At 35.1% G+C, this 25,269-nt stretch overlaps 2 protein-coding genes and 2 long non-coding RNA genes across 12 annotated transcripts; 2 read left to right on the top strand and 2 right to left on the bottom strand.

Annotated features, from left to right (window-relative positions):
* The first annotated feature begins 831 nt into the window (after positions 1 to 831).
* Positions 832 to 4,854, top strand: LOC122311081 (protein TRANSPARENT TESTA 16-like). 2 transcript variants are annotated; one of them, XM_043125453.1, is made up of 8 exons: positions 832 to 1,008; positions 1,248 to 1,463; positions 2,848 to 2,914; positions 3,042 to 3,206; positions 3,474 to 3,515; positions 3,611 to 3,652; positions 3,857 to 4,070; positions 4,680 to 4,854. In XM_043125453.1, the coding sequence occupies exons 2-7, from the start codon at positions 1,276 to 1,278 to the stop codon at positions 4,046 to 4,048; spliced, it is 696 nt and encodes a 231-aa protein (XP_042981387.1). In that variant the 5' UTR covers positions 832 to 1,008; positions 1,248 to 1,275; the 3' UTR covers positions 4,049 to 4,070; positions 4,680 to 4,854. The 2 variants fall into 2 exon arrangements, with proteins under 2 accessions (XP_042981387.1, XP_042981388.1); XM_043125454.1 differs by lacking the exon at positions 832 to 1,008 and having other exon boundaries at positions 1,043 to 1,463.
* On the bottom strand, positions 3,620 to 9,756 carry LOC122311080 (pentatricopeptide repeat-containing protein At5g08305). Of its 8 annotated transcripts, XM_043125451.1 has the most exons (4): positions 7,435 to 9,756; positions 7,013 to 7,090; positions 6,495 to 6,652; positions 3,620 to 4,172 (listed from the first exon to the last, which is right to left on the bottom strand). In XM_043125451.1, the coding sequence occupies exon 1, from the start codon at positions 9,666 to 9,668 to the stop codon at positions 8,058 to 8,060; it is 1,611 nt and encodes a 536-aa protein (XP_042981385.1). In that variant the 5' UTR covers positions 9,669 to 9,756; the 3' UTR covers positions 3,620 to 4,172; positions 6,495 to 6,652; positions 7,013 to 7,090; positions 7,435 to 8,057. The 8 variants fall into 8 exon arrangements, with proteins under 8 accessions (XP_042981385.1, XP_042981386.1, XP_042981382.1 ...); XM_043125452.1 differs by lacking the exon at positions 7,013 to 7,090 and having other exon boundaries at positions 7,741 to 9,756; XM_043125448.1 differs by having other exon boundaries at positions 6,495 to 7,644; positions 7,741 to 9,756.
* A 114-nt stretch (positions 9,757 to 9,870) lies between these two features.
* On the top strand, positions 9,871 to 12,145 carry LOC122311083. Its single transcript, XR_006242729.1, has 2 exons — positions 9,871 to 10,381; positions 11,982 to 12,145. It is a non-coding gene; the product is annotated as an uncharacterized LOC122311083 (long non-coding RNA).
* Positions 12,146 to 20,426: 8,281 nt separating this feature from the next.
* LOC122311441 lies at positions 20,427 to 22,704 on the bottom strand. The gene is made up of 2 exons (XR_006242788.1): positions 20,954 to 22,704; positions 20,427 to 20,861 (listed from the first exon to the last, which is right to left on the bottom strand). It is a non-coding gene; the product is annotated as an uncharacterized LOC122311441 (long non-coding RNA).
* Positions 22,705 to 25,269: the final 2,565 nt, after the last annotated feature.

A 25,269-nucleotide genomic window follows, 5' to 3' on the forward strand; every position in this document is an offset into this window, starting at 1 on the left:
TTAATAATACTGATTCATTTTAGATTACTAAAATGTCATATGGTATATATTATATCAGAATAACAGTACTTGATCTGCATGGGTGCATGCTGTCTAGTATTCGCAGCATTATAAAAGATTCTAATCTGCTTAATTGTGTGTGTGTGTGTGTGTGTGTGTGTGTATATAACATTGGTGAAATTGAACTCAGGACGAGGAAAGTGGTTTCTATATAAACTTATTAAGAAAGCGTAAGATCAATCAACCACTTTGTTACCTTAAAGTAAATATGTATAGGATGGTCATACATACCTACATACATACATGACTAATTAAATGAAAGTCGCTCTCAGCTGTCAGGGATTGTTACACTTTGTCGTTTGGCTTCGATTCTTGGGCTCTCTCTTTCTGGTAAGCTTAGTTTCTCCAACCATGACTATAAGTGGATATAGTCAGGTTTCTGGGTGGACCAAAGCAGTGGTGTAATTATGTCACAGCAACCTTATTTTGTTCATATCTTTCTCAAGTGGACAGCCAAGGTCTCCTCTCTTCCATGGAATTACTACGTATACAGGCATGCCTGCCATTGATCGATATATCCGTGACGAAGTTCATATACACTGCCCTTAATCGATCACATCGTGCAAATTGGCCTGGTTATGGTGAAGCATGCTGCATTGAGCCTGATGGACCATTACATCATATTTACCAATATTGATTAAAAAAAAAAAGAAAAAAAAAAGATGTTGATAAAATTCCTTTGACCATTGCACTTGATCAGCATTAACGTACGTATACATTGCTAAAATCCACAAATGCAGACCTCCTCCCCCTCCCCCCTCCCCTTTTCTCTCTCTGTCTCTGTCTCTGTCTGTGTGATTTCATGTAAGATCAGGTGCATTTTGGTAGTTTCGCCTATAAAGTTGGGATTTTGAGGAAAGTAGAGTTATCAGCATGCAGAGCGCTAGGTCATATAAGGATACCGTCTTCAATACTCTTCTAATTTCCAAGCCAGAAGAGAAATATTAGGTATGTAGATTCTAACCTCCCCCTACCCCTTCTTTCTCTCTCTCTATCTGATCTCTCCCCCTCCCTCCCTTACTATCTTGATCATTAAGCATGTTTTTTTATCTACTTAATGATCATATCCTAAAAGCTTAGATGTTTTTGGACTATTGAATTTGTATTTTTTCCTAAATGAAAAACATGGAAATTCTAATGTGTAAAAGGGCATAATTCCTCTTATTTTCTTGTTTTTCTTTATCTAGAACACATAGGAAAATTTTAGTATTGGAAATGGGACGCGGAAAGATACCAATCAGGAGGATTGAGAACCAGACCACAAGGCAAGTGACCTTCTCTAAGCGACGATCCGGGCTGTTGAAGAAGACTCACGAGCTTTCTGTTCTTTGCGATGCCCAAATTGGGCTTATCATCTTCTCAAGCACTGGAAAGATGTGTCAGTACTGCACTGAGCCTTTGAGGTAGCCTAATATTATTTCATATATATATATATATATGTAATATTTCCTCTCAAAAGATTGAATTATTGCTCTTAGCTTAGTATATGTTTTCATGACTTCTGCTAATAAATTGTATCTGTCTCTTGTCTTGAATGATCCCAGTGATGCATGCTAACTAACTAGGGTTTTTCGTTTACTGGTTTTTCAACCTTTTATGTGTGTTGGTCATGAGAGAGAGAGAGAGAGAGAGAGAGAGATTAGATTTAAGTCCCATTACTCCGAATAGATCATTCAGATTGACCAACTTGAGTGGCTTGACTCACTATTAGGTTCATGCTTCTGACAAATTAGGTAGCCTAGCTAGGGTTTTTCCTACCATCATGCAACATACATATTGCATGTTAGTATGGCTGAGGCAACTTAATTCATTTATGATGTCAATAATTCCTTTGATTTAGTCGCAGGTAGCTGGCTGCACTCAGCTGCTGGCCTGCAACAATTATATATAATATATATATATAGATCATCAGACTTGGATTATCTTGTCCAGTATTGTTGGTATTTTGTTACCATATATAATTGGTATTTAAAGTCCCTAGCTGAAAGAAAAGGAAAGAGTATTTGTGGATATTGAAGATCAGGAAATCAACAGTATTTTGGGAGAATTTACATAATGATCATAAATATACTCGATGATCATATATTTATATGGTCGTTAAGATCAGGGATGAATGATCATCAGCAGTGTACATGTAGGAGTACTTCTATGTGTGTGTGTGTATATATATGTCTATATAATTACTAATTGTTTTAATTTGCTTTTATTTTTATTTCATTTTGATCTTTGTTGAATGTTGAAATTCATTTTGATTTAACTGACAACCATGCATACATGCATGCATAAACATATATATATATATATATATATATATATATATACATATATATGTATATATATGTTTATATATATATATATATATTCATTTTGAGTGTTTTTTACCACTGTAATTAATAAGATTCGATGTTTTATAAACAATAATATTTTGAAGACTAGAAGTGATTACAATCTTAAGAGGCCAGAAAATAAGATAGTTCATCATGGCCACAAAGATGCATGATGTTTAACAGGATTATATATACTCCAAGCTCTCAATTAGTTTTCTCGAGACACTTAAAGGTCTTGTTTGGTTATACAAATCATCTCAACTCATTTAATCTCATTTAATCATTATAATTTTTCCAAACTCTCACACAAAATACAATAAATAATTCTAGTAGCGTGCAGTCTAATTTCAATCTTGTCCAACATTAATATATGTTTCTTCGAGTTTTGCATGTACCATGTATATACGCACTTCCAAGTTTCGATTAGTCTTAACAGAACTCATGTATATGTTTGTCCCAGAATGGAGGAAATCATAGAAAGGTACCAAAAGGTTACTGGCACTTGTGTTCCTGAGCACGATGCCCGGGTGAGTACGTACGTTTGACGTTTATTCTACATTTAAATGTCTCCATACAGTCTAATTATATTAACATAATACCTATGTTTATGCCAAAATGATCAGATTATATCCTTTTGCCCTTAACTATTTGTAGGAACAAATATATGCTGAAATATCAATGCTGAGAGCAGAAACTCATCGTCTTCAGCTTGGCATGCAACGATACACTGGTGAGGACATGAGCTCCTTAACCTACGAGGATTTGGATAACCTTGAACAAGAACTAGAGCACTCCATTAGCAAAATTCGAGATCGGAAGGTATTATATATTATTAATATATAAGAAAAAATCTATTTACAAGCGTGAAGACTTTTTTTTATAACTTTAATTAATGGGTTCTATACAGCAAGTACTGTGTTTATAATAAACTAAGTTATAAGTAATAGCAGTCTAATAATACAAGCATGTACTACATTAATAATTTATAAAATAGAAATCCATAATTAATAAATCATTCTGTTTTTTCTTTTTTCTTCTTGTTTTCATATATATATCCTTTTTGTGCGTGTGTGCACGCGTGCGCAGAACGAGCTCTTGAACCAGCAGATGGACAACCTGAGAAGGAAGGTGAAAACTCTCTGTCTATGCAACATGACATGGACACACACAAGCACGAGGAACTTGTATATAATTTTAACTTCCTTTTGTCTTGAAATATTTAGGAGCGGATGTTGGAGGATGAAAACAGCAGCATGTACCATTGGGTAAGTAAAACATTCAAAAGAGCTCCAATGGATGTCCACTTCATGTGTGGAACGTCCTTTTTCAGAATTTTAAAGCATCCTAGTGGGGTTATCTGGATCACTTCATTTAGTAGAAAAACCAAACAATATAGATTTGCAAAGAAGAAAGTAGTGATCAATGAAGATTCAAAATAACTACGTGCTTTGGCTGATGGTTATGGACAGATTCAGGAGAACCGAGCAGCCATAGAGTATCAGCAGGCGGCAATGGAGGGAAAGACAGTGGAACATCAACAAGTTGGAGATCATTTCTCGTTGTATGGAGACCAACCCAGTAGTGTGCTTCAACTTGCTACCATTCCTCCACACATTCAGCCATATCATCTCCAACTTGCTCAGCCCAATCTTCGAGATTAACTTTCGTCTTCAATTCCATTGGGTATGGCATCAACATTATTATCATTATTTCTACAACATGATCATCATATATAAATCTTATCATCATCTACAAAACTGCCAGATATGCCATCGAGTTATAGGCCTGCACATATTCAGTAGGCTCACTTACCATCAAAAGGGTGAATTGGTTGCAGACTGATGTAAGATGTGTCAAACAGGCATTTTGTGCATGCAGTTTCAATCATAAACTTTAATTCTTTTTTAATTGACATAAATGGATCATTATTGAGATGTGGGTTAGAATGCTATCATTCAGCTCAGTTAGGAGGTATCAGACAGCTTCCAAGACATGGAAAAAAACGCATATAGAAATGATTGTGCAGCATGTATTTCAAATGGGTTTCTTGGTAAAACTAGAATGTAGATTGTGTTTTGCATTATTTACGCCTTATGAACTAGAAATATTCATTAAGTGTGAAGCTTCCTACTTCCGGCCTTCCCTTCGTTGTTGGGGCTAAACTCACTCATCCAAGCAATCATCAATATCAATCATTCACTTTATATTCTTTTTTAATGGTTTACAAGTTACTTTTGCACTATATCTTCTTTGAGTGCCTTTTGATAAGTCAATTTATTAATGTATTTTCAGATTGAGGTCTAGTGAGATGAGTTTCGTATATGAAGAAGATGAAGGAATAAAAGCTCACATTGTTATCAAGATGAAGACTCGCAATTTCTACTGGAGGTTACTTGTGTGGAACATTCTAAGTTTCTGAACCTGCGTATTTTAACTAGTAAAGAAATTTGTTAGCATTTTCAAATAACTCTATCCAGCCATTTACCAAGGAATTGACTTTACTATGTTTTAAAAGTTTTCATGCATTCTAGCAACTATTTTGTTAGACAGAACAAGAGAGCTAGCTATAAATGAACGATACAATCATTTAATGGTAATGTTCCTACTCAGCTTTCCAGAAGGAAGTAGTAACTTCTCAAGTCGTCTCTTTGTACAGTATGACTGAGATTCAAATTTTATTTCATTTACAATGGTTTAATACCTAAACTCTGGAATCTTAATTTTTGAATACTATATGACAAAATTATGTACATCAAAAACAGACTCAATGAAGCTTCAGTTTATTACACTACCTAGCTACATCCAAAATCAGAAAATTGGATTGAGCAAACACAGCTACTTGATATATACTTCTATTGGAATTTTTTATATCCTAAGACTTGAAATAATAAAATCTTTTACGATAGCAGGTTTGATCCAATGAAACAAACACTAAACCTTTTTCCTAAACCACCTCTACTCTGGCTAGAAAACTGTCTGATACATACTATTGTACAAGAAACAAATCTAAATTTCGTAAATGATGTCTTGATCTACATTGCAAAAACTAGATTTTTTTTTAAGCAGTCTATGTGGTGGGTGAAGATTTTTCTTTTTTTCTTTAAAGCAGGTAGAGGATGGAATGTAAGACTAAACACTTAGGATAATAATCAGCATGACATGTCACTCCTGAACGAGATGGATGCAGACCAAGGTGGCTCTTGTAAGAGCAACCTTCTTCAAACTAAAACTCCACTTTTTTGAACTTTAGATAAGTGGAGAAAAATCGCATATCAAAAAATCATTCGTATTAGAAACCATTAAAGCCAGCTTCACAGGTTCAATATATCCGAACAACAATGTTTGCATCATTCCCATGATATGACAAAAATCAAATAAATATATTTTCATAATAGTTGAGATACTGAAACTAAGATATATTCACCATCGTGCAAGTAAAATTCTTACAGGAGAGACTCTGTAAAAAAAAAAAAAATTGATATTCTGCACAATTTTTCTTTATTTAATTGATACCGGATAGTAGTTGATTGCACAAAGAAGCAGAATTTTTCCATTCTTAATTTGTTACAAGGGGAACCCTAAATTGTGGATAATAGGGACTAATTTAGAGGCTGGAGTGACCTTGGCTACCCAACCTCATTTGTGTGTATGTATTCCCGCTTATTTGGCAGGCCTATTTAAAATACGATTATGTCCCCTCCAAAGTTTGCAATGATGTAGATCTATTGATATTATGTGTGATGCCCTACTGATAATTTCCTCAATCAGGTGCATACCCAATCATATTGTGATGCTGATGTAGGAGGATGAATGAGGAATTCAATCAACACACGTATGTTCAATTGGCATACAGACCTATATGATAACATATTAGTTGGAAGCCAATTGCCACCCTCTTATATTATTAGCAACAAACTGCTCGGCTTTCTGGAATCTCATTTTTTTCATCAGTAAGAAGAAGAATGTGGTCATATGATTGTAATTACAGCACAGATTTCATTTTCAGTGAAGCAATATGCCTTACTAATATTGTAGATGAAACTTTCAAAAAGGTCCCTTAGTGGATTAGTAAACAACCATTAAACATCCCAAGGGAGTAAGACTTACTAGTTTTGTCAACTAAGGCCTGCATGTGACAGAACATTCTTCAAGATAAAATGCCCATTTTCAGCAATTCAAAGTGCCATACAGGTCATATCATCTCGCAGGATATGTAGCTTTCAAGTCTTTGAACAGCTGGCAACTTCAGTATGATGACCTGTTAACTGGAAAAATAAAAATATAAGGGAGTAAAAGCCTGAAGAAAAAGATGAAAATGGTGGAATTATCGTAAATTATTTGTGAAATATAAGGATCTTGATTTCTTTAAATGTATAATGACCTTAATATCTCTAAATGGCCTCCAAATCCATTAGTAGTTTGAAATATTAACAAATTTATTTGAAAGATAAAGCACATCTACAATATCCGAAATCTTATAAAAAACACAAACGTTTTCTTGAAATTCAAGAGTACATCATTAATGGATCAATATCAAATATTAATAAGGGAAGAAGGACAGATAAAAACCCTTTTAAGTTTGTGTCTTCTGCAAAATGTGGTGCTATGTAAAGCATTTGACTAACCAGTGGATGGGTGTCTGGGTTTGTCTCTGCTACAAGCCCTACATCTACCTCGGAAGGTAACTTGCTAGCCAACAAAAGCTGACAACCATGACCATTTTAAGAATTAAGAGAACATGGGTGACCCCAGATTCAATGCAAAAGCAAAGAATGTATAACTGTGCAAATATGAAGTTTTAAAATCTCGGGGTCAAAAGGATATAAAAATAAACCACACAATTGCCTTAGGAACATTTGCATTTTGAGTAAGTTTCTAGTGAATTTGGGGAAAGCTTAGGTAGGGAACCAATGATCATTTAAAGAGTGTAGCTCTTTTGTAACACACTCAGGACAGGTCCCTCTAACTGCAGATCGAGAATAATCAATGATTGCAAGTAAAAGTATGTCAAATAATGCCTCCCCAGAAAAGTTAAAACTTATGTCACCTGTGTTAAACAGCTTTGGAGCCAATATGAGCATCTGCTATGGGAGGGATAGCACAGATTGATCCCATCTAACAGTTATGAGGCTAAAATTTTTCAGCAAATACACGATTCTGTTCACCCAATATTATCCAAATATATGCAATGCCAGTCGTGGAATCCCTATTGTGCTTGGTGACTCCCTCTGATGATTTGACAAAACAAAGAGATGATCTGGAACAAAAGAGTATTTCTTAAAAGAAGTGTGTGGTTTTGTGTCTTATATGATAAATTTAATCTAAAGTGGAGCTACATTATTCACTGAAGTACCTAAGTAGATAATTGGTGTATTTTGTAAGTTTCTTGAGCGAAGGCCCAAAAAAAGGGAGCATCGTCTTTAAAAGAATGAGGGACAGCAAATCAAGTGAGGTAAAAATGCTTCATTTAGTCTCTGCTACCCCTTACAAATCTGAACTTGAGAGCAGAATAACCTTTCACTCAAAGCATCATATGCCAAAACCTTTAACTACCAAATTTTAATCATTCTTTTCACTGACCCATATAAGATTCTAATGAATTATTCAATCCTCTCAATTGCTGTGAACTTCCATAAGATCCATTGGATACGTGCAGACATATATCATATCCTACAAACAATATTCTTGATCTTCATAATCAGTATGATATTTAATTTGGCGTATAATAAACTTGAGCATTGCATAAATTTGTTCTGAGTCAGGATGTGTTTTATCCTGAGCTATGAACCTATGGAGGTTTCCAAATATTTCCACAAAACTAAACCCAGGAGACTTCTTCACCCCCCTCCTCTCCATAGCTTCTCTCATGGTTCTTGCATCATCCCAGCGCTTCTCAACTGCATAAATATTTGAAAGGCCAATATATCTACCATCATGATCTGGCTCCAATTCAATAAGCTTCCTTCCTACTATTTCTGCAACATCTAATTTGTTATGGCTCATACATCCACTAAGCAGAGCACCTAACATTGAAGCTGTAGGCTCCATGGGCATTTGACTTATAAATTGATATGCCTCTGTTACTTGACCTGCACGTGCCAGCACATTTACCATGCAAGCATAGTGCTCACTCTTAGGTCTCATGCCATCTTTACAAAGGCACTCAAAAAAATGACAAGCTTCCTTTACTAATCCTCCATGAGCACAGGCAGTTAACAGGCACAAGTATGTGATCTCATCTGGGGTGATTCCAACACGCTGCATTTCTGAGAACAATTCAAGGGAATCTTTGACTGAACCATGCGTTGCAAGCCCTCCAACAATGGCATTCCAAATCAGCACATCAGTTCGACCCATTGGAACCCCACGGAAGACGGCCAAAGCCTCCTCTATCGCCCCACATTTAGCATACATGTCCACAAGAGAAGTTAGCAAGGCTAAAGTCAAAGGCAGACCATTATCAACAACGTACTGATGCATCATCCTCCCCTTCTCAAGGGCACCTAAGTGGGCACAGGCACCGAAAACACTGACCATAGTCACTTCATTGGCCTTGGGCCCAGCAGCATGCATTTTTTCAAACTTAGCGATAGCCTCCCCATATTCGCCAATCTTGACATACCCATCAATCAAAGAGCTCCACGACACAACATCCCGCTCCGGCATCAATTCAAACACTTCCTTCGCTGATTTCATATCCCCACACTTAGAATACCCATCCAACATTGCATTCCAAGAAACTAAGTTTCTTGCCAGCATTCCATCAAACACCGAACGTGCATACACGACATACCCACAAGAGGCATACATATGAATCAAAGAATTCTCAATAAACCTATCAGACTCAAAGCCAGTTTTCACGACATGGGCATGCACCGCCGCCCCAACTTCCTGCTTCAAAAGGCGTGACGACGCCTTCAGCAGAAAAGGGTACGTCAAATAATCTGGCGAGACCCCAGCCCGCAACATTTTGACAAAAACTGAGATGGACGGATTCGGGTTTTTGCTATTTGAGTATCCCCTTATAATTGTGTTCCAATAAAAAGTTTTCGCAATGGAAAGTTGTGAAAATACCCTGTATGAGTACTCGATGTCACCCCAATCAGAGAGTGCAGACAAAGAAAGAACTTTTGATACAAAAGGGTCATCTTGGGAGAAGCCAATAGTGGTCAGGAGAGCATGAATTTTCTTTAACTCAAGCATGGATTTGCATTGGTGAAGAATGATTACAAGATGTTGGACCATATTGCCATTTCTGCAAGGCAATGGCACACTCAACATTGACTGATAGTAAGGGCGTAAAACTGTTGTAACACTTTCAAGCGCCTGCTAGTTAGAGGGAAGATGCTGCGTCCACAAACCAATTATATAAAATAATTACATAAAATGATGTTTATTTATATTTATTTTTTAATAAAAATAATTTTATAATCTAGTTAATTTTTTTTTTATAATTAGAATATTTGCCTTAAAAAAAAAAAAAAAAAGCACCTCAATTGCCAAACAATACTTCTAGGGATATTCGAGAGTTGCAACCATAGGGAAGTCGTCCAATAAAATATGCCATGTCACCTGAGTTTTTATAAATAAAAAAAAAAAGAAAAGAAAAGAAAGAGAGACCAAAATAGAAATAGAAGAGAAATGTAGAGTAGAACTCATCTTCTTCATGCTCTTCGGTGGTGGGGGTCTTTGTTATCCAAGGGATTGAATACTTTTGGAGCTTCTCTTCGTTGTCAACGAGTGAGCTTGTCATTGATGTCATATTAGGCTGAACGCAAAATATCTTGTTTTTGCCGTCACTGAAAGTTGAGCTTCCATTGTATTCCATAGTTCAGCAAGTCAAATGGAAGGGTACCTTCTCTTCATCGGAGCTAGAGACTGTCTTCGTTAAAGGCTGAGCCAACTTCATGAAGATTGTCGTTGGTGAGTTGTTGAACATTGAGGCTAGGAAAAAGCAAGGAACATATCTGCTACACTTCCTCTCTCTCAGTTGGGTAAAAATTTCCTCCTTTTGTTTTGACCCATTGGTGCATTGGTTGATCTGTGCTAATAACCTCTAGTGTTGCTTGGAGTTTCTCAGCTTTAATCTGTCCCAAATTGTAGGATTTGTTGAAGACTATAGGGATCCAAACCAGCCCATCTATGACCCATTAACCAAAAAAACTCAGCTTTATTTGTTTCTTTGCTTTAATTTGTCCCACAATGTAGGATTTGTTGAAAAGTAGATCTTGGACATTATAGATAAATAATAAAAGGAAAGTAAAAGAAAACAAACCATATATTTGCTGGCTTGTTCTGCCGGGTTTCAAGAGTTGATCTTGTGATAAAGAATATTATTGTTGAGATAAAGAATACCAATACTTCCCTTATAGTTGCTAGCTTACAAAAACCCCTCACTTCCAATTAACTTCAAACATTTACTTGATCTTGTGGAAAGCCTAACAAAAGCACAATATCTGAATTCACTGATTTTGACCTCGAATAGTTTCAACAAACTGAAAGGGATAAAGCACAAAACAACCAAAAATTAGTGGTACAAAGAGAGTTGAAACAGTAGAAACCATTTAAGATCGTGCCAACATATGAAAAGACAAATTTCCAATGTTTTCCCTCCTCCCTTGTCATAGCCTAATATAATTCTCTTCCCCTACCCTTATTATTTTGCAGGTTTTCTTCTCAATGAAGCCTTGATGAATTTTTTATAGTCTTCTCAATGTTTTGTTTGCATGATGAATAGGGATGATTGCCTCTGTTTATGTAATTTTCTAATAAAACTTTAACAATAGAGAGTGCAGCAAGTTGCTACTTTTCATCTTTGATTTAAAAAAATATAAGACAAGAAAAAATGAAACAAATAGACAAAGGCCCAGTTGCTATGTGCATGATTGTGGACAATCTACAATCTATAATCTAATTGAAACAAGACCATAATAATTTAATTATATACATGCAGGGGAGCTAACCCAATTTGGTGCCTATAGAGTCCAACACTCATTTGACTCATAAAAAATGTACATGAAGCAAGCAACAAGGGAAATCAATTCTGAAACTCAGCCCTTGCTTAAATTAGTAGCTTACAACCATTTTTTCCTTCCTCGTTTACTCAGAGAGGCCCTAATCCCTCCACCTAAAAATTATGTCAATTTACTATGATCCCTTAGAGAGGCTCTAATACCTTTAAAAAAGATATTGACTTATAGGATTTTAAAATCCCACAAAAACATAACTCTAGCATCAAACTTAAAAAAATTGACTCTAGCATCGAACCTAAAAAAATTGAAGTACTTGTAACCTCTTTATTGAAGTAGATAGAGACATGGCTGGTTTTTTTTATTCAATGGTTAAAACCCTTACAAATTCCCATCAGCTAGAATACTCAAATAACTTTCCCAAAATATTACCCGGGAGTCCACAACGTAGGAATTGAAGATGGTTTCATTTGTACATGATGTTTGAATTAGCTGCTATCAATGGATGTATGCTCAATTTTTTCCGTCTTAAAATCTTAATGAACTAGGCCAATCAGATTAATTATTGAGTTAGAACTTTTGGAATTTTTTCTATATTAATTATACTTAGTGTGTGTATATATAGGTGTTTTTGGGATTGTTATCATGGGAAAAGGAGAAGAACACCCATCTCCGTCAACACAAACTAGTTTAAATACACCAACCCCAGTATGTTGTATTATTTAAAAAATTTGTTGGATTGAGTTGGTGTTTATTTTCATAATACATTAGCATCATGGTTGCTAATTATCATTATTTCTTTTATTTTAGGACATATCAATGACTTATCCTAGCTTCATAAATTATTTACCTGGTTACTATGGAGTGGTGCCTATGTAGTCACCTGATTTTTTGCCATATCTAAATGGCAACCAATATCCATTTCAATATGGGATGAGACCTTCGATGCTTCTCATCAATACAAGCTTTGATACAACTGCAAGAGTTGGTAAAAAGGATGCACCCGATTGTAGGAAAACTGAAGTACCATATACCTCTTCTAGAGTTGTTGAAACAAGTAAAGAGAATAGATCAAATTCTAGGGAAACCGATAATGGCATTGCCGGGACTATGACGTCCCTAGATTCTGTTTGGGATCGAACGGACATCCAAAGCATCGGAATATGCAATACAAGGTTACCTGCCCCAGTTCATGACATATAAGATGCAATGTTCCTGACATGCATATAACATTATACAATATTCGAACGGACAATTTTTTTTTGAGCAATACTATGCACCAAACTTATAATATCCCAAATAGTTAAATCGTAATTCAAGCATATTTGATAAAAATAAACATCCACGATTTCAGTACGAATTTCAGAAGACTGTAATCTCAAAAACATGGGAGGCTAGACTCCATATTTATATTACCAAAATACACTATTGAGGAAGTTCGTCGAGTAACTCGTATAACTCAACTAATGAGGCTAGAATACTGTCCAAAAACTAACTATGGAAGCTGTAAGTTCCGCGTCGTGTTTGCGGCGTATAGTCAACCTCATTCAGTCTACCAATGTCCGCTCCTTGCTCTGATCCTAACACATCGCCTACCATTCGGGAGGAATGGTAGTTGGAATTACCGTGGTGAGATTTGATTACAAATTTCCGTAAGTTAACAGGAAACTCCCACATAGGTTAATGATACATGCATGGCAATAAAAGGATGAATGCATAATTAAAGTCGTAAATAAGCATAACAGAACTTGACATATAGCATGGCATAAACGACATAACCTGAACTGAAACGTGAACTGAACTTGACTTGATATGACATGAACTTGAACTTATAATATAACATGGTATAATATAACATGGGTTAGCAACATAACATGAATGTGAACTTGAAACATAACATGGACTTGAATTATAGCATGAACGTGAACATACATAACATGAATATGAGCTTGAACATAATATAAACGTGAACATAATATGATATGAATATGAACTTGAAACTTAACATGAGCATGAACATAACATGTATGTGAACATAACATAACATAACATAAACGTGAATTTGAAACATAACGTGAACATGAACATAACATAATATGAACGTAAGCTTGAATATAGCATAAACGTGAACATAACATGAATTTGAAACTTAACGTGAACATGAACATAATATAACATAATATGAACTTGATCTAAAACTTATTTTTATCTCATGGGGTCACCGTGATTGCTTATTTTTATCTCATGAGGTTAACCATGATGGCTTATTCTTAACTTCTTGACATGAACTTGGAATCTTGTTCAATAGAATTAATTAATAACGTGACCATATGAGTGCTACACGTGTCTCCTTAAGCCGTGTGTTCCTACTGATTACCGCATTATAACACATGTATTTATACCAGTTGTGAGTACATTAATACATACTTCACAGTTGTTGTGGCCTCACGTATTCTACGTGTCACAATTGTTGTGTCTCACGTAGTGTATGCTCCACAGTTGTTGTGTCCTCATGAATTGTTTGTGCCACACTTATTGTTACACGTAAAATAAAATATGGCTCCATCGGCGTTAGTGCCCAACGCGCTTCGGTGACCAGCTAGTTAGGCCCCATTCGCAACCTGCTGACTGTACTTCATCAATCCAGGAAATTTTACATCCATTTAGACATTCCAGTGTGAACAAAGGAATTCCACTAGAATATTACCCCATCCTAATACTTAGGGTCGTGATGGACATGAATAACTTAGCATGAATGTGATCTAAAACTTGACTTAACATAAACTTGATCTGATTTCTTTACTTAACGTGATATACTTGTAATGGTGAATATTACATGATATGACATACATGTAACATGCAGCATACTTAACATGACATACTTATAACATATAGCAATATGTGACAGAATAGATTGTATAACTGATAAATATTTGTGACAGAATAAATCATGCATAACAAATAAACATGTAATAACGTGGCATGGTATGACATATATGATAACATACATACATAAATTGTAGTTCTCTTACCCATCATACATACACAGTAAACTGATAGTAAGTTAGAAGCTAACTTACCTCGATCGTCGTGTTCTACGAGAATAAAGTGCGAAATATGAAGAACTGTAAGAGGGTATTCTAAAAATTAGAAATTTAATTACTAACAATTAGAAGCATGAAAACAAGCTAATATAGAGTAAAATGACCATTTTACCCTCTACATGTGAAAAAATGACCATTTTACCCCTCTAACTCAAAGATTTCACATCCTAACTCCAAAAATTTTCAAAATTTACATTCATCATGTAAATTTTGTCCTACACTCAAATATCAATTCGGAAAAATTTAAAACAAATCACAATTATGGAAAACACACCATGGCCAAAACATCTATAGGACATTTCTCTTGGTTTTTGTTGCAATTTCCTTCCAACTTCAAAACTCATGTTTAGACTAAAATTTTGCAACAAAAATCTTCCTATCCTAAGTTTAAAACCATACATAAAAAATCCATTTAGAAAAAGCTAATAATCATCATCAAACTTTTTGTAAAAAGATCCAAACCCTTGAATCACAAACTTTGACCCTAAATTAAAACATCTCCAAGAATTCCAAAAAATCAAATCTTACTTCTAACATGTTCATAACATCATCTTAAGATCAATCATACTTTAAATCATCAAATTAAAGTCACCAAAATCACAAAATAACACTTGGAGTTTTTGGTTTTACACTTAGTCCAAAAATATAAACTTTTTGTCTTAACTAGCTTTGATAAATCTCTTGATCAATGGCTTAAGAATGTGAGATCTTCAAACTAAAGCATCACAAGGTTTAAAAATGTGTTCTAAAGAATATACAAACATCAAAATTAAAATCAAATGGATAAAAATCAATAAAACGTAGATCTAATCCAAAAAATCAAATTTTAGGCCTAACCGAAATCCTCTTGGATAGAAAAATCAAATATTTGAAACTAATACTAAATATCTTAAAAATAACATTCTAACATGAAAATAAGAGACTTAGGATCATCATAAAAAAATATCAAAGCCTTTAGAGTAAGATCAAACCACGAAATATTCAAACTTTCTTCAAATAAAAACTATTTTTCCACTTCTAGTTTTTAAGTTTCTAGATCTAAGAAAATCTATCATCAAAAGTTTTATTCATGCAACAAAACCTCAATGAACACTCTTAAGTACAGGCTAAAAGCACTCCATAAAAGTTTCAGACCAAGATATGTCCATTAGTTTAGTCAAAAATTTCAAAACATAACATATTCTCCAGTTTCATGCCCAGAATGACCTTTCCATGGTTAAAAAAATTTTTGACCAACCAAATCACCATGTAATGATACTAATAATATATCTAGGGAAACTATAATCAAATAGTAACAACTTTTATGAAGGACTCATCGTGTGAAAATACTTACAAAGGATAAAAAAGCTCTACGTAAAAAGACCCAGAAATCTGCCTGAGAGAGCTTTTTTGGATTTCTCTCTAAGAACGAGTGAAGAAGTGATTACAGGGAAAGAAATGTATCTTGCACGACTCTAGAATTATAGAGGGGAAGATATGGGCTTGAATGACCCTTGATTGGAGGTGACTATGTGACATAAAGTGGAGAATAGTGAGGGGAAAGGACTGCCTGCAGAAGATGTGAGGTATTGAGGTTGATGAGATGTGTTTCTCCATCTCATTAAGGCACTATTAGGTGCAGTCAAGGGTAGTGGATGGCCTGCCATGTGGGGGAAGAAACTTCTTCAAGAAACTTTACCAAGGTGGCCAAATTCGTGGGGCTTAGTGGGTCTCAACCAAGTGGGCTTCAATTTGGGGTTTAAAGGGAGTTTGGTTAGGGTTTGAGATGCTATCAAGCCCAAATCCAATTTTTCTTATCCCAATAAAATTTTCAAGGTTTAAAAGGTTGGATAATGATATCATAACAATAATTTGAGAAATTAATAGCATGTGAAAGTGATTTAATTAATTGATTAAACACAATACTAGAAATTGGATCAAAAAGGATTTGAAGGCTATTAGGGTTTGGGGAAACCGTTTAGGGTGTCAGTTTCAACCAAACTTTTGAGATTTTCAATTGAATTTCAACCATTTAAGGTTTGACTAGGGTTGAAACCCTCTTTAATTTGGCTTAATTTGGTTGATCAGATGAAAAAAAAAAGTTTGCTTAGGTGGCATGATCTCACACCTTGATTTCCTTCACAAATCCATCTAATGGTTTCTCTTTGTGTCAAGTGTCTAATACTATTCACTATGTGTGGCTAAGATCTTGTCAAATGTTCAAATAAAACTTCTTTAACCTAATTTAGACATTCTACATTGTGATTTTGAAAACACTGCACTTATTATACTAATCGAGGTTATTGTTCACTCAGAAAAAATGTATAATAAATTTAGTACTAAAAAATCTTAAATATTCATATTAACCTATAGTGAAAATCATTTACCAAAACTCAACCCCAAAGTTCCCCTAAAATTAATTTCACAGTTTCGAATAGGCGTTTCGTCCAAAATTATGAAAATGTGTTATTGAGCCATAAAATCCTAAATAATCAGCTAAGTCTAGTGGTGCAGACCATAATGTATTCTGATACTTTTAATTACCTCAAATAATTAAAATCACATTTCTGACACCATAGTGAGTGATAACACTAACTATGTTGATAGACTAAAACTTTTGCGATTAGTCGATTCGTGAAAAGTTATAAAATTGTTACAAGGTTCCTAAAGTCTATGGAAATTTTACTATTAAATTTATAATCGGCTGTTACAGGGACACCTCAGATAGTGTAAATAGATGGTGGTGATATGATTGAGGAGCCAAAGTAGGGTATGCAGTTTAATTCTTTTGAAGAATTAATTGAGTAGTATAAGGAATATGCTAAGAAATGTGAGTTTGAAGTGATGACACAAAGGAGTGAGAGGGGAGAGGATGTTGAATGTTGCCAAACCACATCCAATAGAAAAGACGGATTGTAAGCTAAAGATAAATGCCTTAAAAGTTTAGGGAAAGTTGCAGTTGACAACTGTTCATAATACCCATAATCACGGCCTCAATTCACAGAAATGTCGATTATTTTGATTTAATAGAGAAGTAAGTGAGTCCGTAAAAAGAGTCATAGATACAAATGACTTGGCTGGCATTTGAATGAATAAGAGTTTCAGATCTCTTGTTGTTGGTGCTGGTGGATTCGAGAACCTCCCCTTTTTGGACAATGATTATCGTCATTAAATTGATAAGGTACGGCATCTACGACTTGGGAAAGGTGGTGCTGGAGCGCTTCAAGAGTACTTTTGTAGGATGCAATACAAGAGCGGCATGTTTTTTACTTTGATAGATTTAGATGATGAAGAGAGGTTGAGGAATGTCTTTTGGGCAGACCCATGTAGTAGGGCAGCCTATCAGTATTTTGGTGATGTGGTAACATTTGACACCACATACCTGACAAATAGATACGGAATGCTCTTTGTACCATTTGTTGGTATAAATCACTATGGGCAATCAATTCTTTTGGAAGCAGGGTTGATTTCTAGTGAGTATACAGAGACTTTTATATAGTTATTCTAGACCTGGTTTTAGTGTATAGATTAGGTCCAAAAGTTATTATCACAAATCAAGACAGAGCAATGAAAAATGTAATTGCTATTGTCTTTCCAGAAACACAACATAGATTTTGCTTGTGACATATTCTAAAAAAAGTCTTCAAGAGGCTTGGTTCTCATGGTGCCTACAAAACTGGGTTGAAAAATCAGTTGATGAAATGTGTATATGACACACAAAGTATTGAAGAGTTTGAGAGTTGTTGGGAGGGGTTAATTAACACTTACAACTTGCACGAGAATACCTGGTTGCAAAGTTTATCTGCTGACCATGGCCATTGGGTACTAGTTTTCCTAAAAGAATTCTTTTGGGCTCGAATGAGTACAACCCAGTGAAGCAAGAGCATAAATGCTTTTTTTGATGGTTATCTTCATGTGAGGACCAATTTAAAGGAGTTTGTTAACTAGTTTGACAATGCATTGAGAAAGAAAATTGAGAATGAAAATAGACTTCCACTCATTTAATGTCACTATTCCCTACATATCTAGATCTCCAATTGTAAAGAGATTTCAAAAGTTGTACACGAATGCTAAATTTAGAGAAGTTCATCAGCAAGTCATGGGTGTGCTCAATATGGATCCATCTATACTTAAAAGGGATGGTGGAATAAAATCCCATGTGGTCGATGATGAAGTTCATGTTGAAGAGTTCAATAAGTTGGTTACATATTCTGTGGAATTTATGGGGAAGATTATGATGCAAAGTGTTTATGCGGGTTATTTCAGATGAGGGGTATACTATGTAAGCATATTTTGGCTATATTCAAAAGTAACCGAATAAAATCATTGTCGGCTAAGTACATTTTAAATTGATGGAGAAAGGATATCAAAAGGAGATACACCTTAATCTGTAGTAACTATGACGTAGGGGATCACCATCCAGATGCTAACAAATATTCACGTCTATTGAATATCTGTTATTAGATGATAACTTATGCAATGGGTTCCAATGAGCACACTGAGGATGCAAAGGGAAAGTTATATGGGATGATTGACTTATATCATCATAACCAACAAGCCCCATCTATGACCCAAATGGGTTCCAATGTTGGTTCTTCCACATTGGAGCCAACTACAATTGGTAGTTCAAAGCTGATACTCAGTCCACTAGTTGTGAGAGAGAAAGGAAGACCCCCATCTCTGAGGAGAGCTTCCACGATGAAGAAATGGGTCCTGAAGGTTAAAGTGAAGAAGCAAAAAGCACCTGTAAAGGGGAAACGTAAACAGGTGCACCATTGTAATAATTCATTTTGTTGGTATTAAATTTATTATTGTTATTGCTAATTTTTTTTTAAAAGAAAATTAATACATACATGTTTTGTTACTTCTTACGTGATTATTAGTGTGATGGGGGAGATGCACCAATTTGAGACACACGAATGAATTTATTTGGCCCATCAAATATAGATACATTCACTGTTGGAAACGTACAGGAAGAAGTATAATTTTCCATTATTATATATTGAATTGTTATATACGTATATTTGAATTGCTACTATGGGGTTATTTTTGTTATTTATCACCAGACTGTTCCAAACAGCTCAACTGTTGACATTAGTGGAACGCAGCTACGGGAAGCAGTCATTGGGACTCAAGAAAGTGTAATAATCAATAAACAGTTAATAAGTAATAATTTGTTGACATAACGCATTAATTGAGTATTATTCATTACAGACATAACTTGGGTTGGATGGATTACAACTAAAGGTAGAGAATCAATAGCTCGATGCTAATGTTGTTTAGAGTGCTTGTGTTCTGTTGATGCAGAAGTAGCATATTCAGATCATGTTGCAGAAGTTATAGATTCTAAAGAAGTTGGTGGAGAAGCAGCAGCTTTTGTATTGGTTGTATTCTGTTGATGGAGAAGCAGCTTTAGATCATGTTGCTTTTGTATTGGTTGTGACTTATTGTTAAGTTGATTCTTGTGGATGGTATTTTTATTTGTACAACAAATGTAAGTGATGTTCTATGAACTAGAAGCTTGACTCTCTTGTTTTGGACATGGTGTATTATATGAAGTGATGTTATCTTTTATTTTTCATTTCAAATAGTTGTTGAAAGTGAGTGGTAGATTATATAACATGTTATTTATGAGGAAATAGGTGCATAAGAAAAGAATATGACCTAAATGTGCATAGAGTGGTAGTTTATATGTTCAGGTTGAGATGCTTAAGAATGGTCTAATAAATCATGGACATTAGGCTCTTCCTACAATTGCTACAAGAACTGTGATATTCTAATGAAAATAGGGAGAAAAAAAGATTCAGTACAACAACTATTGTATTAACAACTCTTGTAAATCAGATATCTACAAAAGTTCTTGCAGTTACAATTCTTCTTACACATGTACAAGTACTTCGAATTCAATAGCAAATACATTCCTCGAAACATAGGCTTAACCTCCTGTAATACAATTACAACAACTCCAACAAAATGACCAAAATGTAGTTACAGTATTTCCACCATCACTTCACATTAGCTCTGACTAACTTAAGAGTATTAACAGACAAATTTTTTGCAATAACCTTACTACTATCAAATAACTTGTGAGATACAATCTGACATCACTTAGATACTAGCATGTAACAAATCACAATAATGACAAAAGCCCAAAATAGCCGGAGTAGTGTGCGGGAGCGCCTGATTTCAGCTTGTTACTGAAGAAGCATCCACTTCTTCTTCACAATCTCTTCATTTCTATTGGCTAGCAAAATCTCTTTCTTCTTGATCTCATCTGCTTTCTTTTAGAGATGAATCTCCATTTTCTCAATATTGTTGAGTCTCTTGTCCATGTATTTTAGCAACTTATTTTTCTCTTTTAGAAGGTCTCGGTCTATGTCCTGACTATTTGCCCACTTAAAATACTTGCAGTACAGTAATCCCTAATCATTTTAAAGGAAAAGATTAGATACGCAAGAATATTGGGTAGGACTAAGCAAATAATACAAATGTTTAAGATGAATGTTGTAGTTACCTCAATGTTGTACTTTTGACATCCTAAGAAGGCTAAGCTATGATTTCTTGTAGTATTTGAGTATCTTAGTGTGGCTTCAACCTCACAAAAGCGCACTGGTGTACTCAAAGTAGATCAACAACAAATGCAAAAGACATTGATGATGATGACATTCTAACTAAAAATAGATTCACAATACAATAATCTAAACAGCAGGAAAAAAAACATTTTACAATTTCTAAGATCAAACAATAAGGCAAAGGGAAAATTAGATGCTACATTAAATTAAAACACAATAATGTACCTCTTCCAAACTAAAAAATAGGATTGATTTACTTCAATATAAACAGAATGGAGTAACAATAGCCACCATCAACCAATTTGACAAAGCCACCATTAGACGCTTTTAAATGAAAACACAATAATGTACCTCTTCCAATCCAAAAAACAAAAGTGATTTACTTCAATATAAACATAATGGAGTAAAAATAGCCACCATCAACCAGTTTGAAAAAGCCACCATTAGATGCTTCATTGAATGAAAACCCAACAATGTATCTCCTCCAAACCAAAAAGCAAAAGTGATTTACTTCAATATAAACAAAATGGAGTAACAATAGCCACCATCAACCAGTTTGAAAAAGCCACTTCATTAAATTAAAACACAATAATGTACCTCTTCCAAACCAAAAAAATAAAATTGATTTACTTAAATTAAAACAGAATAATTTAGCAATCCAAACTAGACAGAACTGATTTACTTCAAAGATGTTGCACACTCAAACATACAAATGAAATAATGAATCATCAGATGTAAAATATCAGAGAACTTACTATATTAGAAATCATTAGTTTTCAGAGTTAGGGTGAGAGAGCTTACCATGCTTTAAGCTTCTCGGTCAGTCATTCTCATTCATGAGAATGAGACCATGTTGTTTAGTGATGGTTAGGGTTACAAAGAGAAAGGAGAAATGGTTAGGGTTCAAGTTTTGAAGAGAAATCGAAGCTTGGTTAGGGTTAGGGTTTGGGTTTTCGAAATGAATAGAAAGTGAAAATGTTAGGGTTATGGTTTTCAAAATGAAGAGAAAGGGAAAATGTTAGGGTTAGGGTTTTCGAAAAAATGGGAAATGAACGGGTTAGGATTTTTAAAAGGAAGAGAAAGAGGAAATGTTAGGGTTAAGGTTATGGTTATCAGACTGAACTACGAAGGAACATGATGATGGAGATCTTGAAGATGGAAAAAGAAGAGAAAGGGAGAAGGAGATGGAGATGGTGAAATTGAATGGGAGAAAAATGTGGGGGAATCGAATGGGATAACTATTCCTCATAAATTGAAGGAAAATGCTTCCGGAAGATGGAGGAATCGAAGTCTCTATATTCTGTGGGGATAAGGGGATGGGAAAAATTTTCATCGAAGGGATTGAAAATGGGAGAGAGAAGAACAAAAAGAATCGAAGTGTAAAATGTGAGGGAAGAAAGAAAGAAATCGAGGCGGCTACAATTGAATGAAACAAACCGTTTCATTAATGCCACATTGGCACCGACTACGCTGTGGCTCCCCAACACAATTGCAAAAAGCATTTTCCATTGCCAAATCTAGAAACTTGCAACATGGCTATAAACAAACTGAAAACATAGAAATTTGGTCAATAAGCAAATCGTACAAATATCTAAAGTTTCGTAATCAATATCATCTTATCTCATCGTTTTTCTAATTATTATTAAAATGTAAATATTTTTTAATTTTTTATCTAATCATTACATAATCATGATAACTTTTTCAAACCTCTAAACAAAATACAAAAAATAATTTAACTTTTTTAATTTTTAAAACAAAAATTATATTCTAACAATATTTTAACTTTATAATATTTTTATTAAAATTTTTTATCTCTCATTTTTCAAAATCTAATCAAACATCTTAACTAAATAATTTCACTACTATTTACAAAATTTATCATCTCATTTCCCAAATGAGTCCTAAGGAGTCAAAAGATATATAAGCAGTTATTAAAAAGTCATTCTATTCTATAGCAGTTCGGAGAATACATATCGACATTATTGACATGGCATGATTTGATTTACAAGTTTTAAATTGTAAATTTAACGAATCAAATCTAGCCACATCATCAGTATTATATAAAGTATACATGTGTCTTTTGCGCTAACTTATAAATAAAATTTTTCTATTAAAGGTACATATAAACAACTATTTTACAAACACATCAATAAAATCTTATTATTTTTTAAATTTACTGAAATTTTATTTGAGGTTTGAATTTCAAAAATAATAATATTCTATGAAATAATTATTTAAAAATCTATCTATAATAAAAGAGTAAGTTAAGACCCTACAATGTAAGAGTTCATTTGATGACTTGGACCAAACTGCCTCTCTATAGATTTAATATTGGATTGAAATAGCCATACTATAGATATTGATCTAATCAAAGTGCCTTTGCTACAATTCTTAGACTGGGCTAAAATGCCCCTACTACATATCCAAACAGACTTAATACTCTGATAACAAGTCAAATTAGACAAAAACATCCTTGATCCAGATCAAACTATCTGATCGAAATCCAACCAGAGATCCACTTTTGCAACGAAGGCTTGCTCTAGTTTGCCATATCTGCACTCCTCTTTAGTCTTCCCCTATATCGATGAATGCGATAGTCCAAAACCTTAACCACCACGTCCACATTGTTGCCTTGCTTTGCCTTGTAGAACCATAAACCCACATGGTTGCCTTGCTTTGTCTTTTCCCTGGTTTCTCTAACTCTCTATCTACACTCTCTTTCACTTTCGCAAGCCCCTTCTCTCATTTTCACACCACAGAACCATGGGACTGTCCACACTAGCTTGATGGTTTGTTAAGATCCCACATTGACTAAGTATGGGATTGGTTGGTGAATTATAAGCCCCTAGGCACCCTTCCCTTGTAAGCCGATTTTCAAGGGTGAGTTCTACCTAGTGGGTTCATAACAAATGGTATCAGAGTCACCCCACATATGGGCCATGTTGTGATGGTTGCAATTGTGTGGCACGTGGAGTGATGCCGGCATGGCAGTGTTCATCTGGGTTTAGGAAAGGCCTAGCACACAGCCAACCTTTTTAACTTAATTTAATTTATTTGAGGTTGTGTTTTATTTCTTTTAGATGTTTTGTGGTTTTAACCTCTTTTTGGCGGTTTTGTTTTGTTTTCCGGAGTGAGGATTGGACCTCATTTCTTTTTTTGCATCGCCCACCGCCGTCCGGCCACCACTCGGCCCCCCACCGGTCCCATTCTCTTCCCCTCCCTACGGCGCACCACTTCCCCCACCGGAACTGGGCATCGCTTGTTAGGTGTCACACGCGCGGTGGTACTCTGCGGTGTGGCACTGGAGCCAGGGTGTGCGGATGACCCCTAGGGGAGGTCATGGTGCACGCGATTAAAATTGGATAATGGTTTGAGAGGCCAAATGGGACTTTTGGCGTGGTATTGGGCCAAATGGACTTTTGGCGAGATATTGGGCCAAATGTGACTTTTGGCGTGTTAGTTAGAAAGGTTGTGTGTTTTGGGCCAATTGGGTTTTTGGCGTGTGTGGAAAACGGGTGTTTTATGGGCTTTGTGCATTGGGCATGTTTCATGCATCTTGTTTGAGTTTTATGTGTTTTTATCTAGTAGTGTTTGGGTTTTACTTACCTGCGGTACCATTCTTGGTTCCGTAGCTTTTGGTGCAGAGTTAGAGGACGAAGAGGAGGAGGCTGAGCCCGAGGATGCGGCTCCGCCGGGCTGCTGATGCTATGTTGTATATTTGTTTAAAACTGTATTTGTGTTTTGTAATATTTTATCTATGTACGTTTTAAACAGCTTGTATTACGTTAATAAAAATTCTGGTACTTAGTTATGGCTTTCGTTATCCGCTGCGTGTTTCTTCGTGCACATATGTTGCTTTTGCACACACTTGGCACCCGTCGATGGGATGGTGACCCGGGTTGTCACCATCCGGACGTCTCGATTTTTCCGTGCTCGGGCGTGGGGATTTGGGGGCGTCACAGGTGGTATCAGAGCGGTTTGGCTCTGGGTAAAACCACATGTCCCGTAGGTAGTACCAGAATGTTTTTAAAGTTGTGTTTTGAAAATTATGTTAAGTATAGTTGTTTTATTTGTTTTATTTGTTTTATTTGTTTGGGCTTGTTTGCTTGTTTTTATTTTATTTAGTTATGTTTTGGCATGCTGGTTTCTTTTGTTTCTTGCTGTGTAGTGCTATTTTTGTTTTTGTTGGTTTTATGATGGGTTTTTATTTGTTTTCTTAAAGGAGGGTCAAGAGTGGTGTTGTGACAGGAATATGGGG

Source organism: Carya illinoinensis, chromosome 5 (assembly GCF_018687715.1).
Source record: "Carya illinoinensis cultivar Pawnee chromosome 5, C.illinoinensisPawnee_v1, whole genome shotgun sequence".
NCBI lineage: Eukaryota > Viridiplantae > Streptophyta > Magnoliopsida > Fagales > Juglandaceae > Carya > Carya illinoinensis.

Excerpts from the sequence above, each read along its gene's own strand:
- LOC122311081 (XM_043125453.1), top strand. The coding sequence starts at position 1,276 with ATGGGACGCGGAAAGATACCAATCAGGAGGATTGAGAACCAGACCACA. Across the intron at positions 1,464-2,847 it reads TACTGCACTGAGCCTTTGAG|AATGGAGGAAATCATAGAAA; the intron begins GTAGCCTAATAT and ends TGTTTGTCCCAG. Across the intron at positions 3,653-3,856 it reads ACAGCAGCATGTACCATTGG|ATTCAGGAGAACCGAGCAGC; the intron begins GTAAGTAAAACA and ends GGTTATGGACAG.
- LOC122311080 (XM_043125452.1), bottom strand. The coding sequence starts at position 9,668 with ATGTTGAGTGTGCCATTGCCTTGCAGAAATGGCAATATGGTCCAACAT.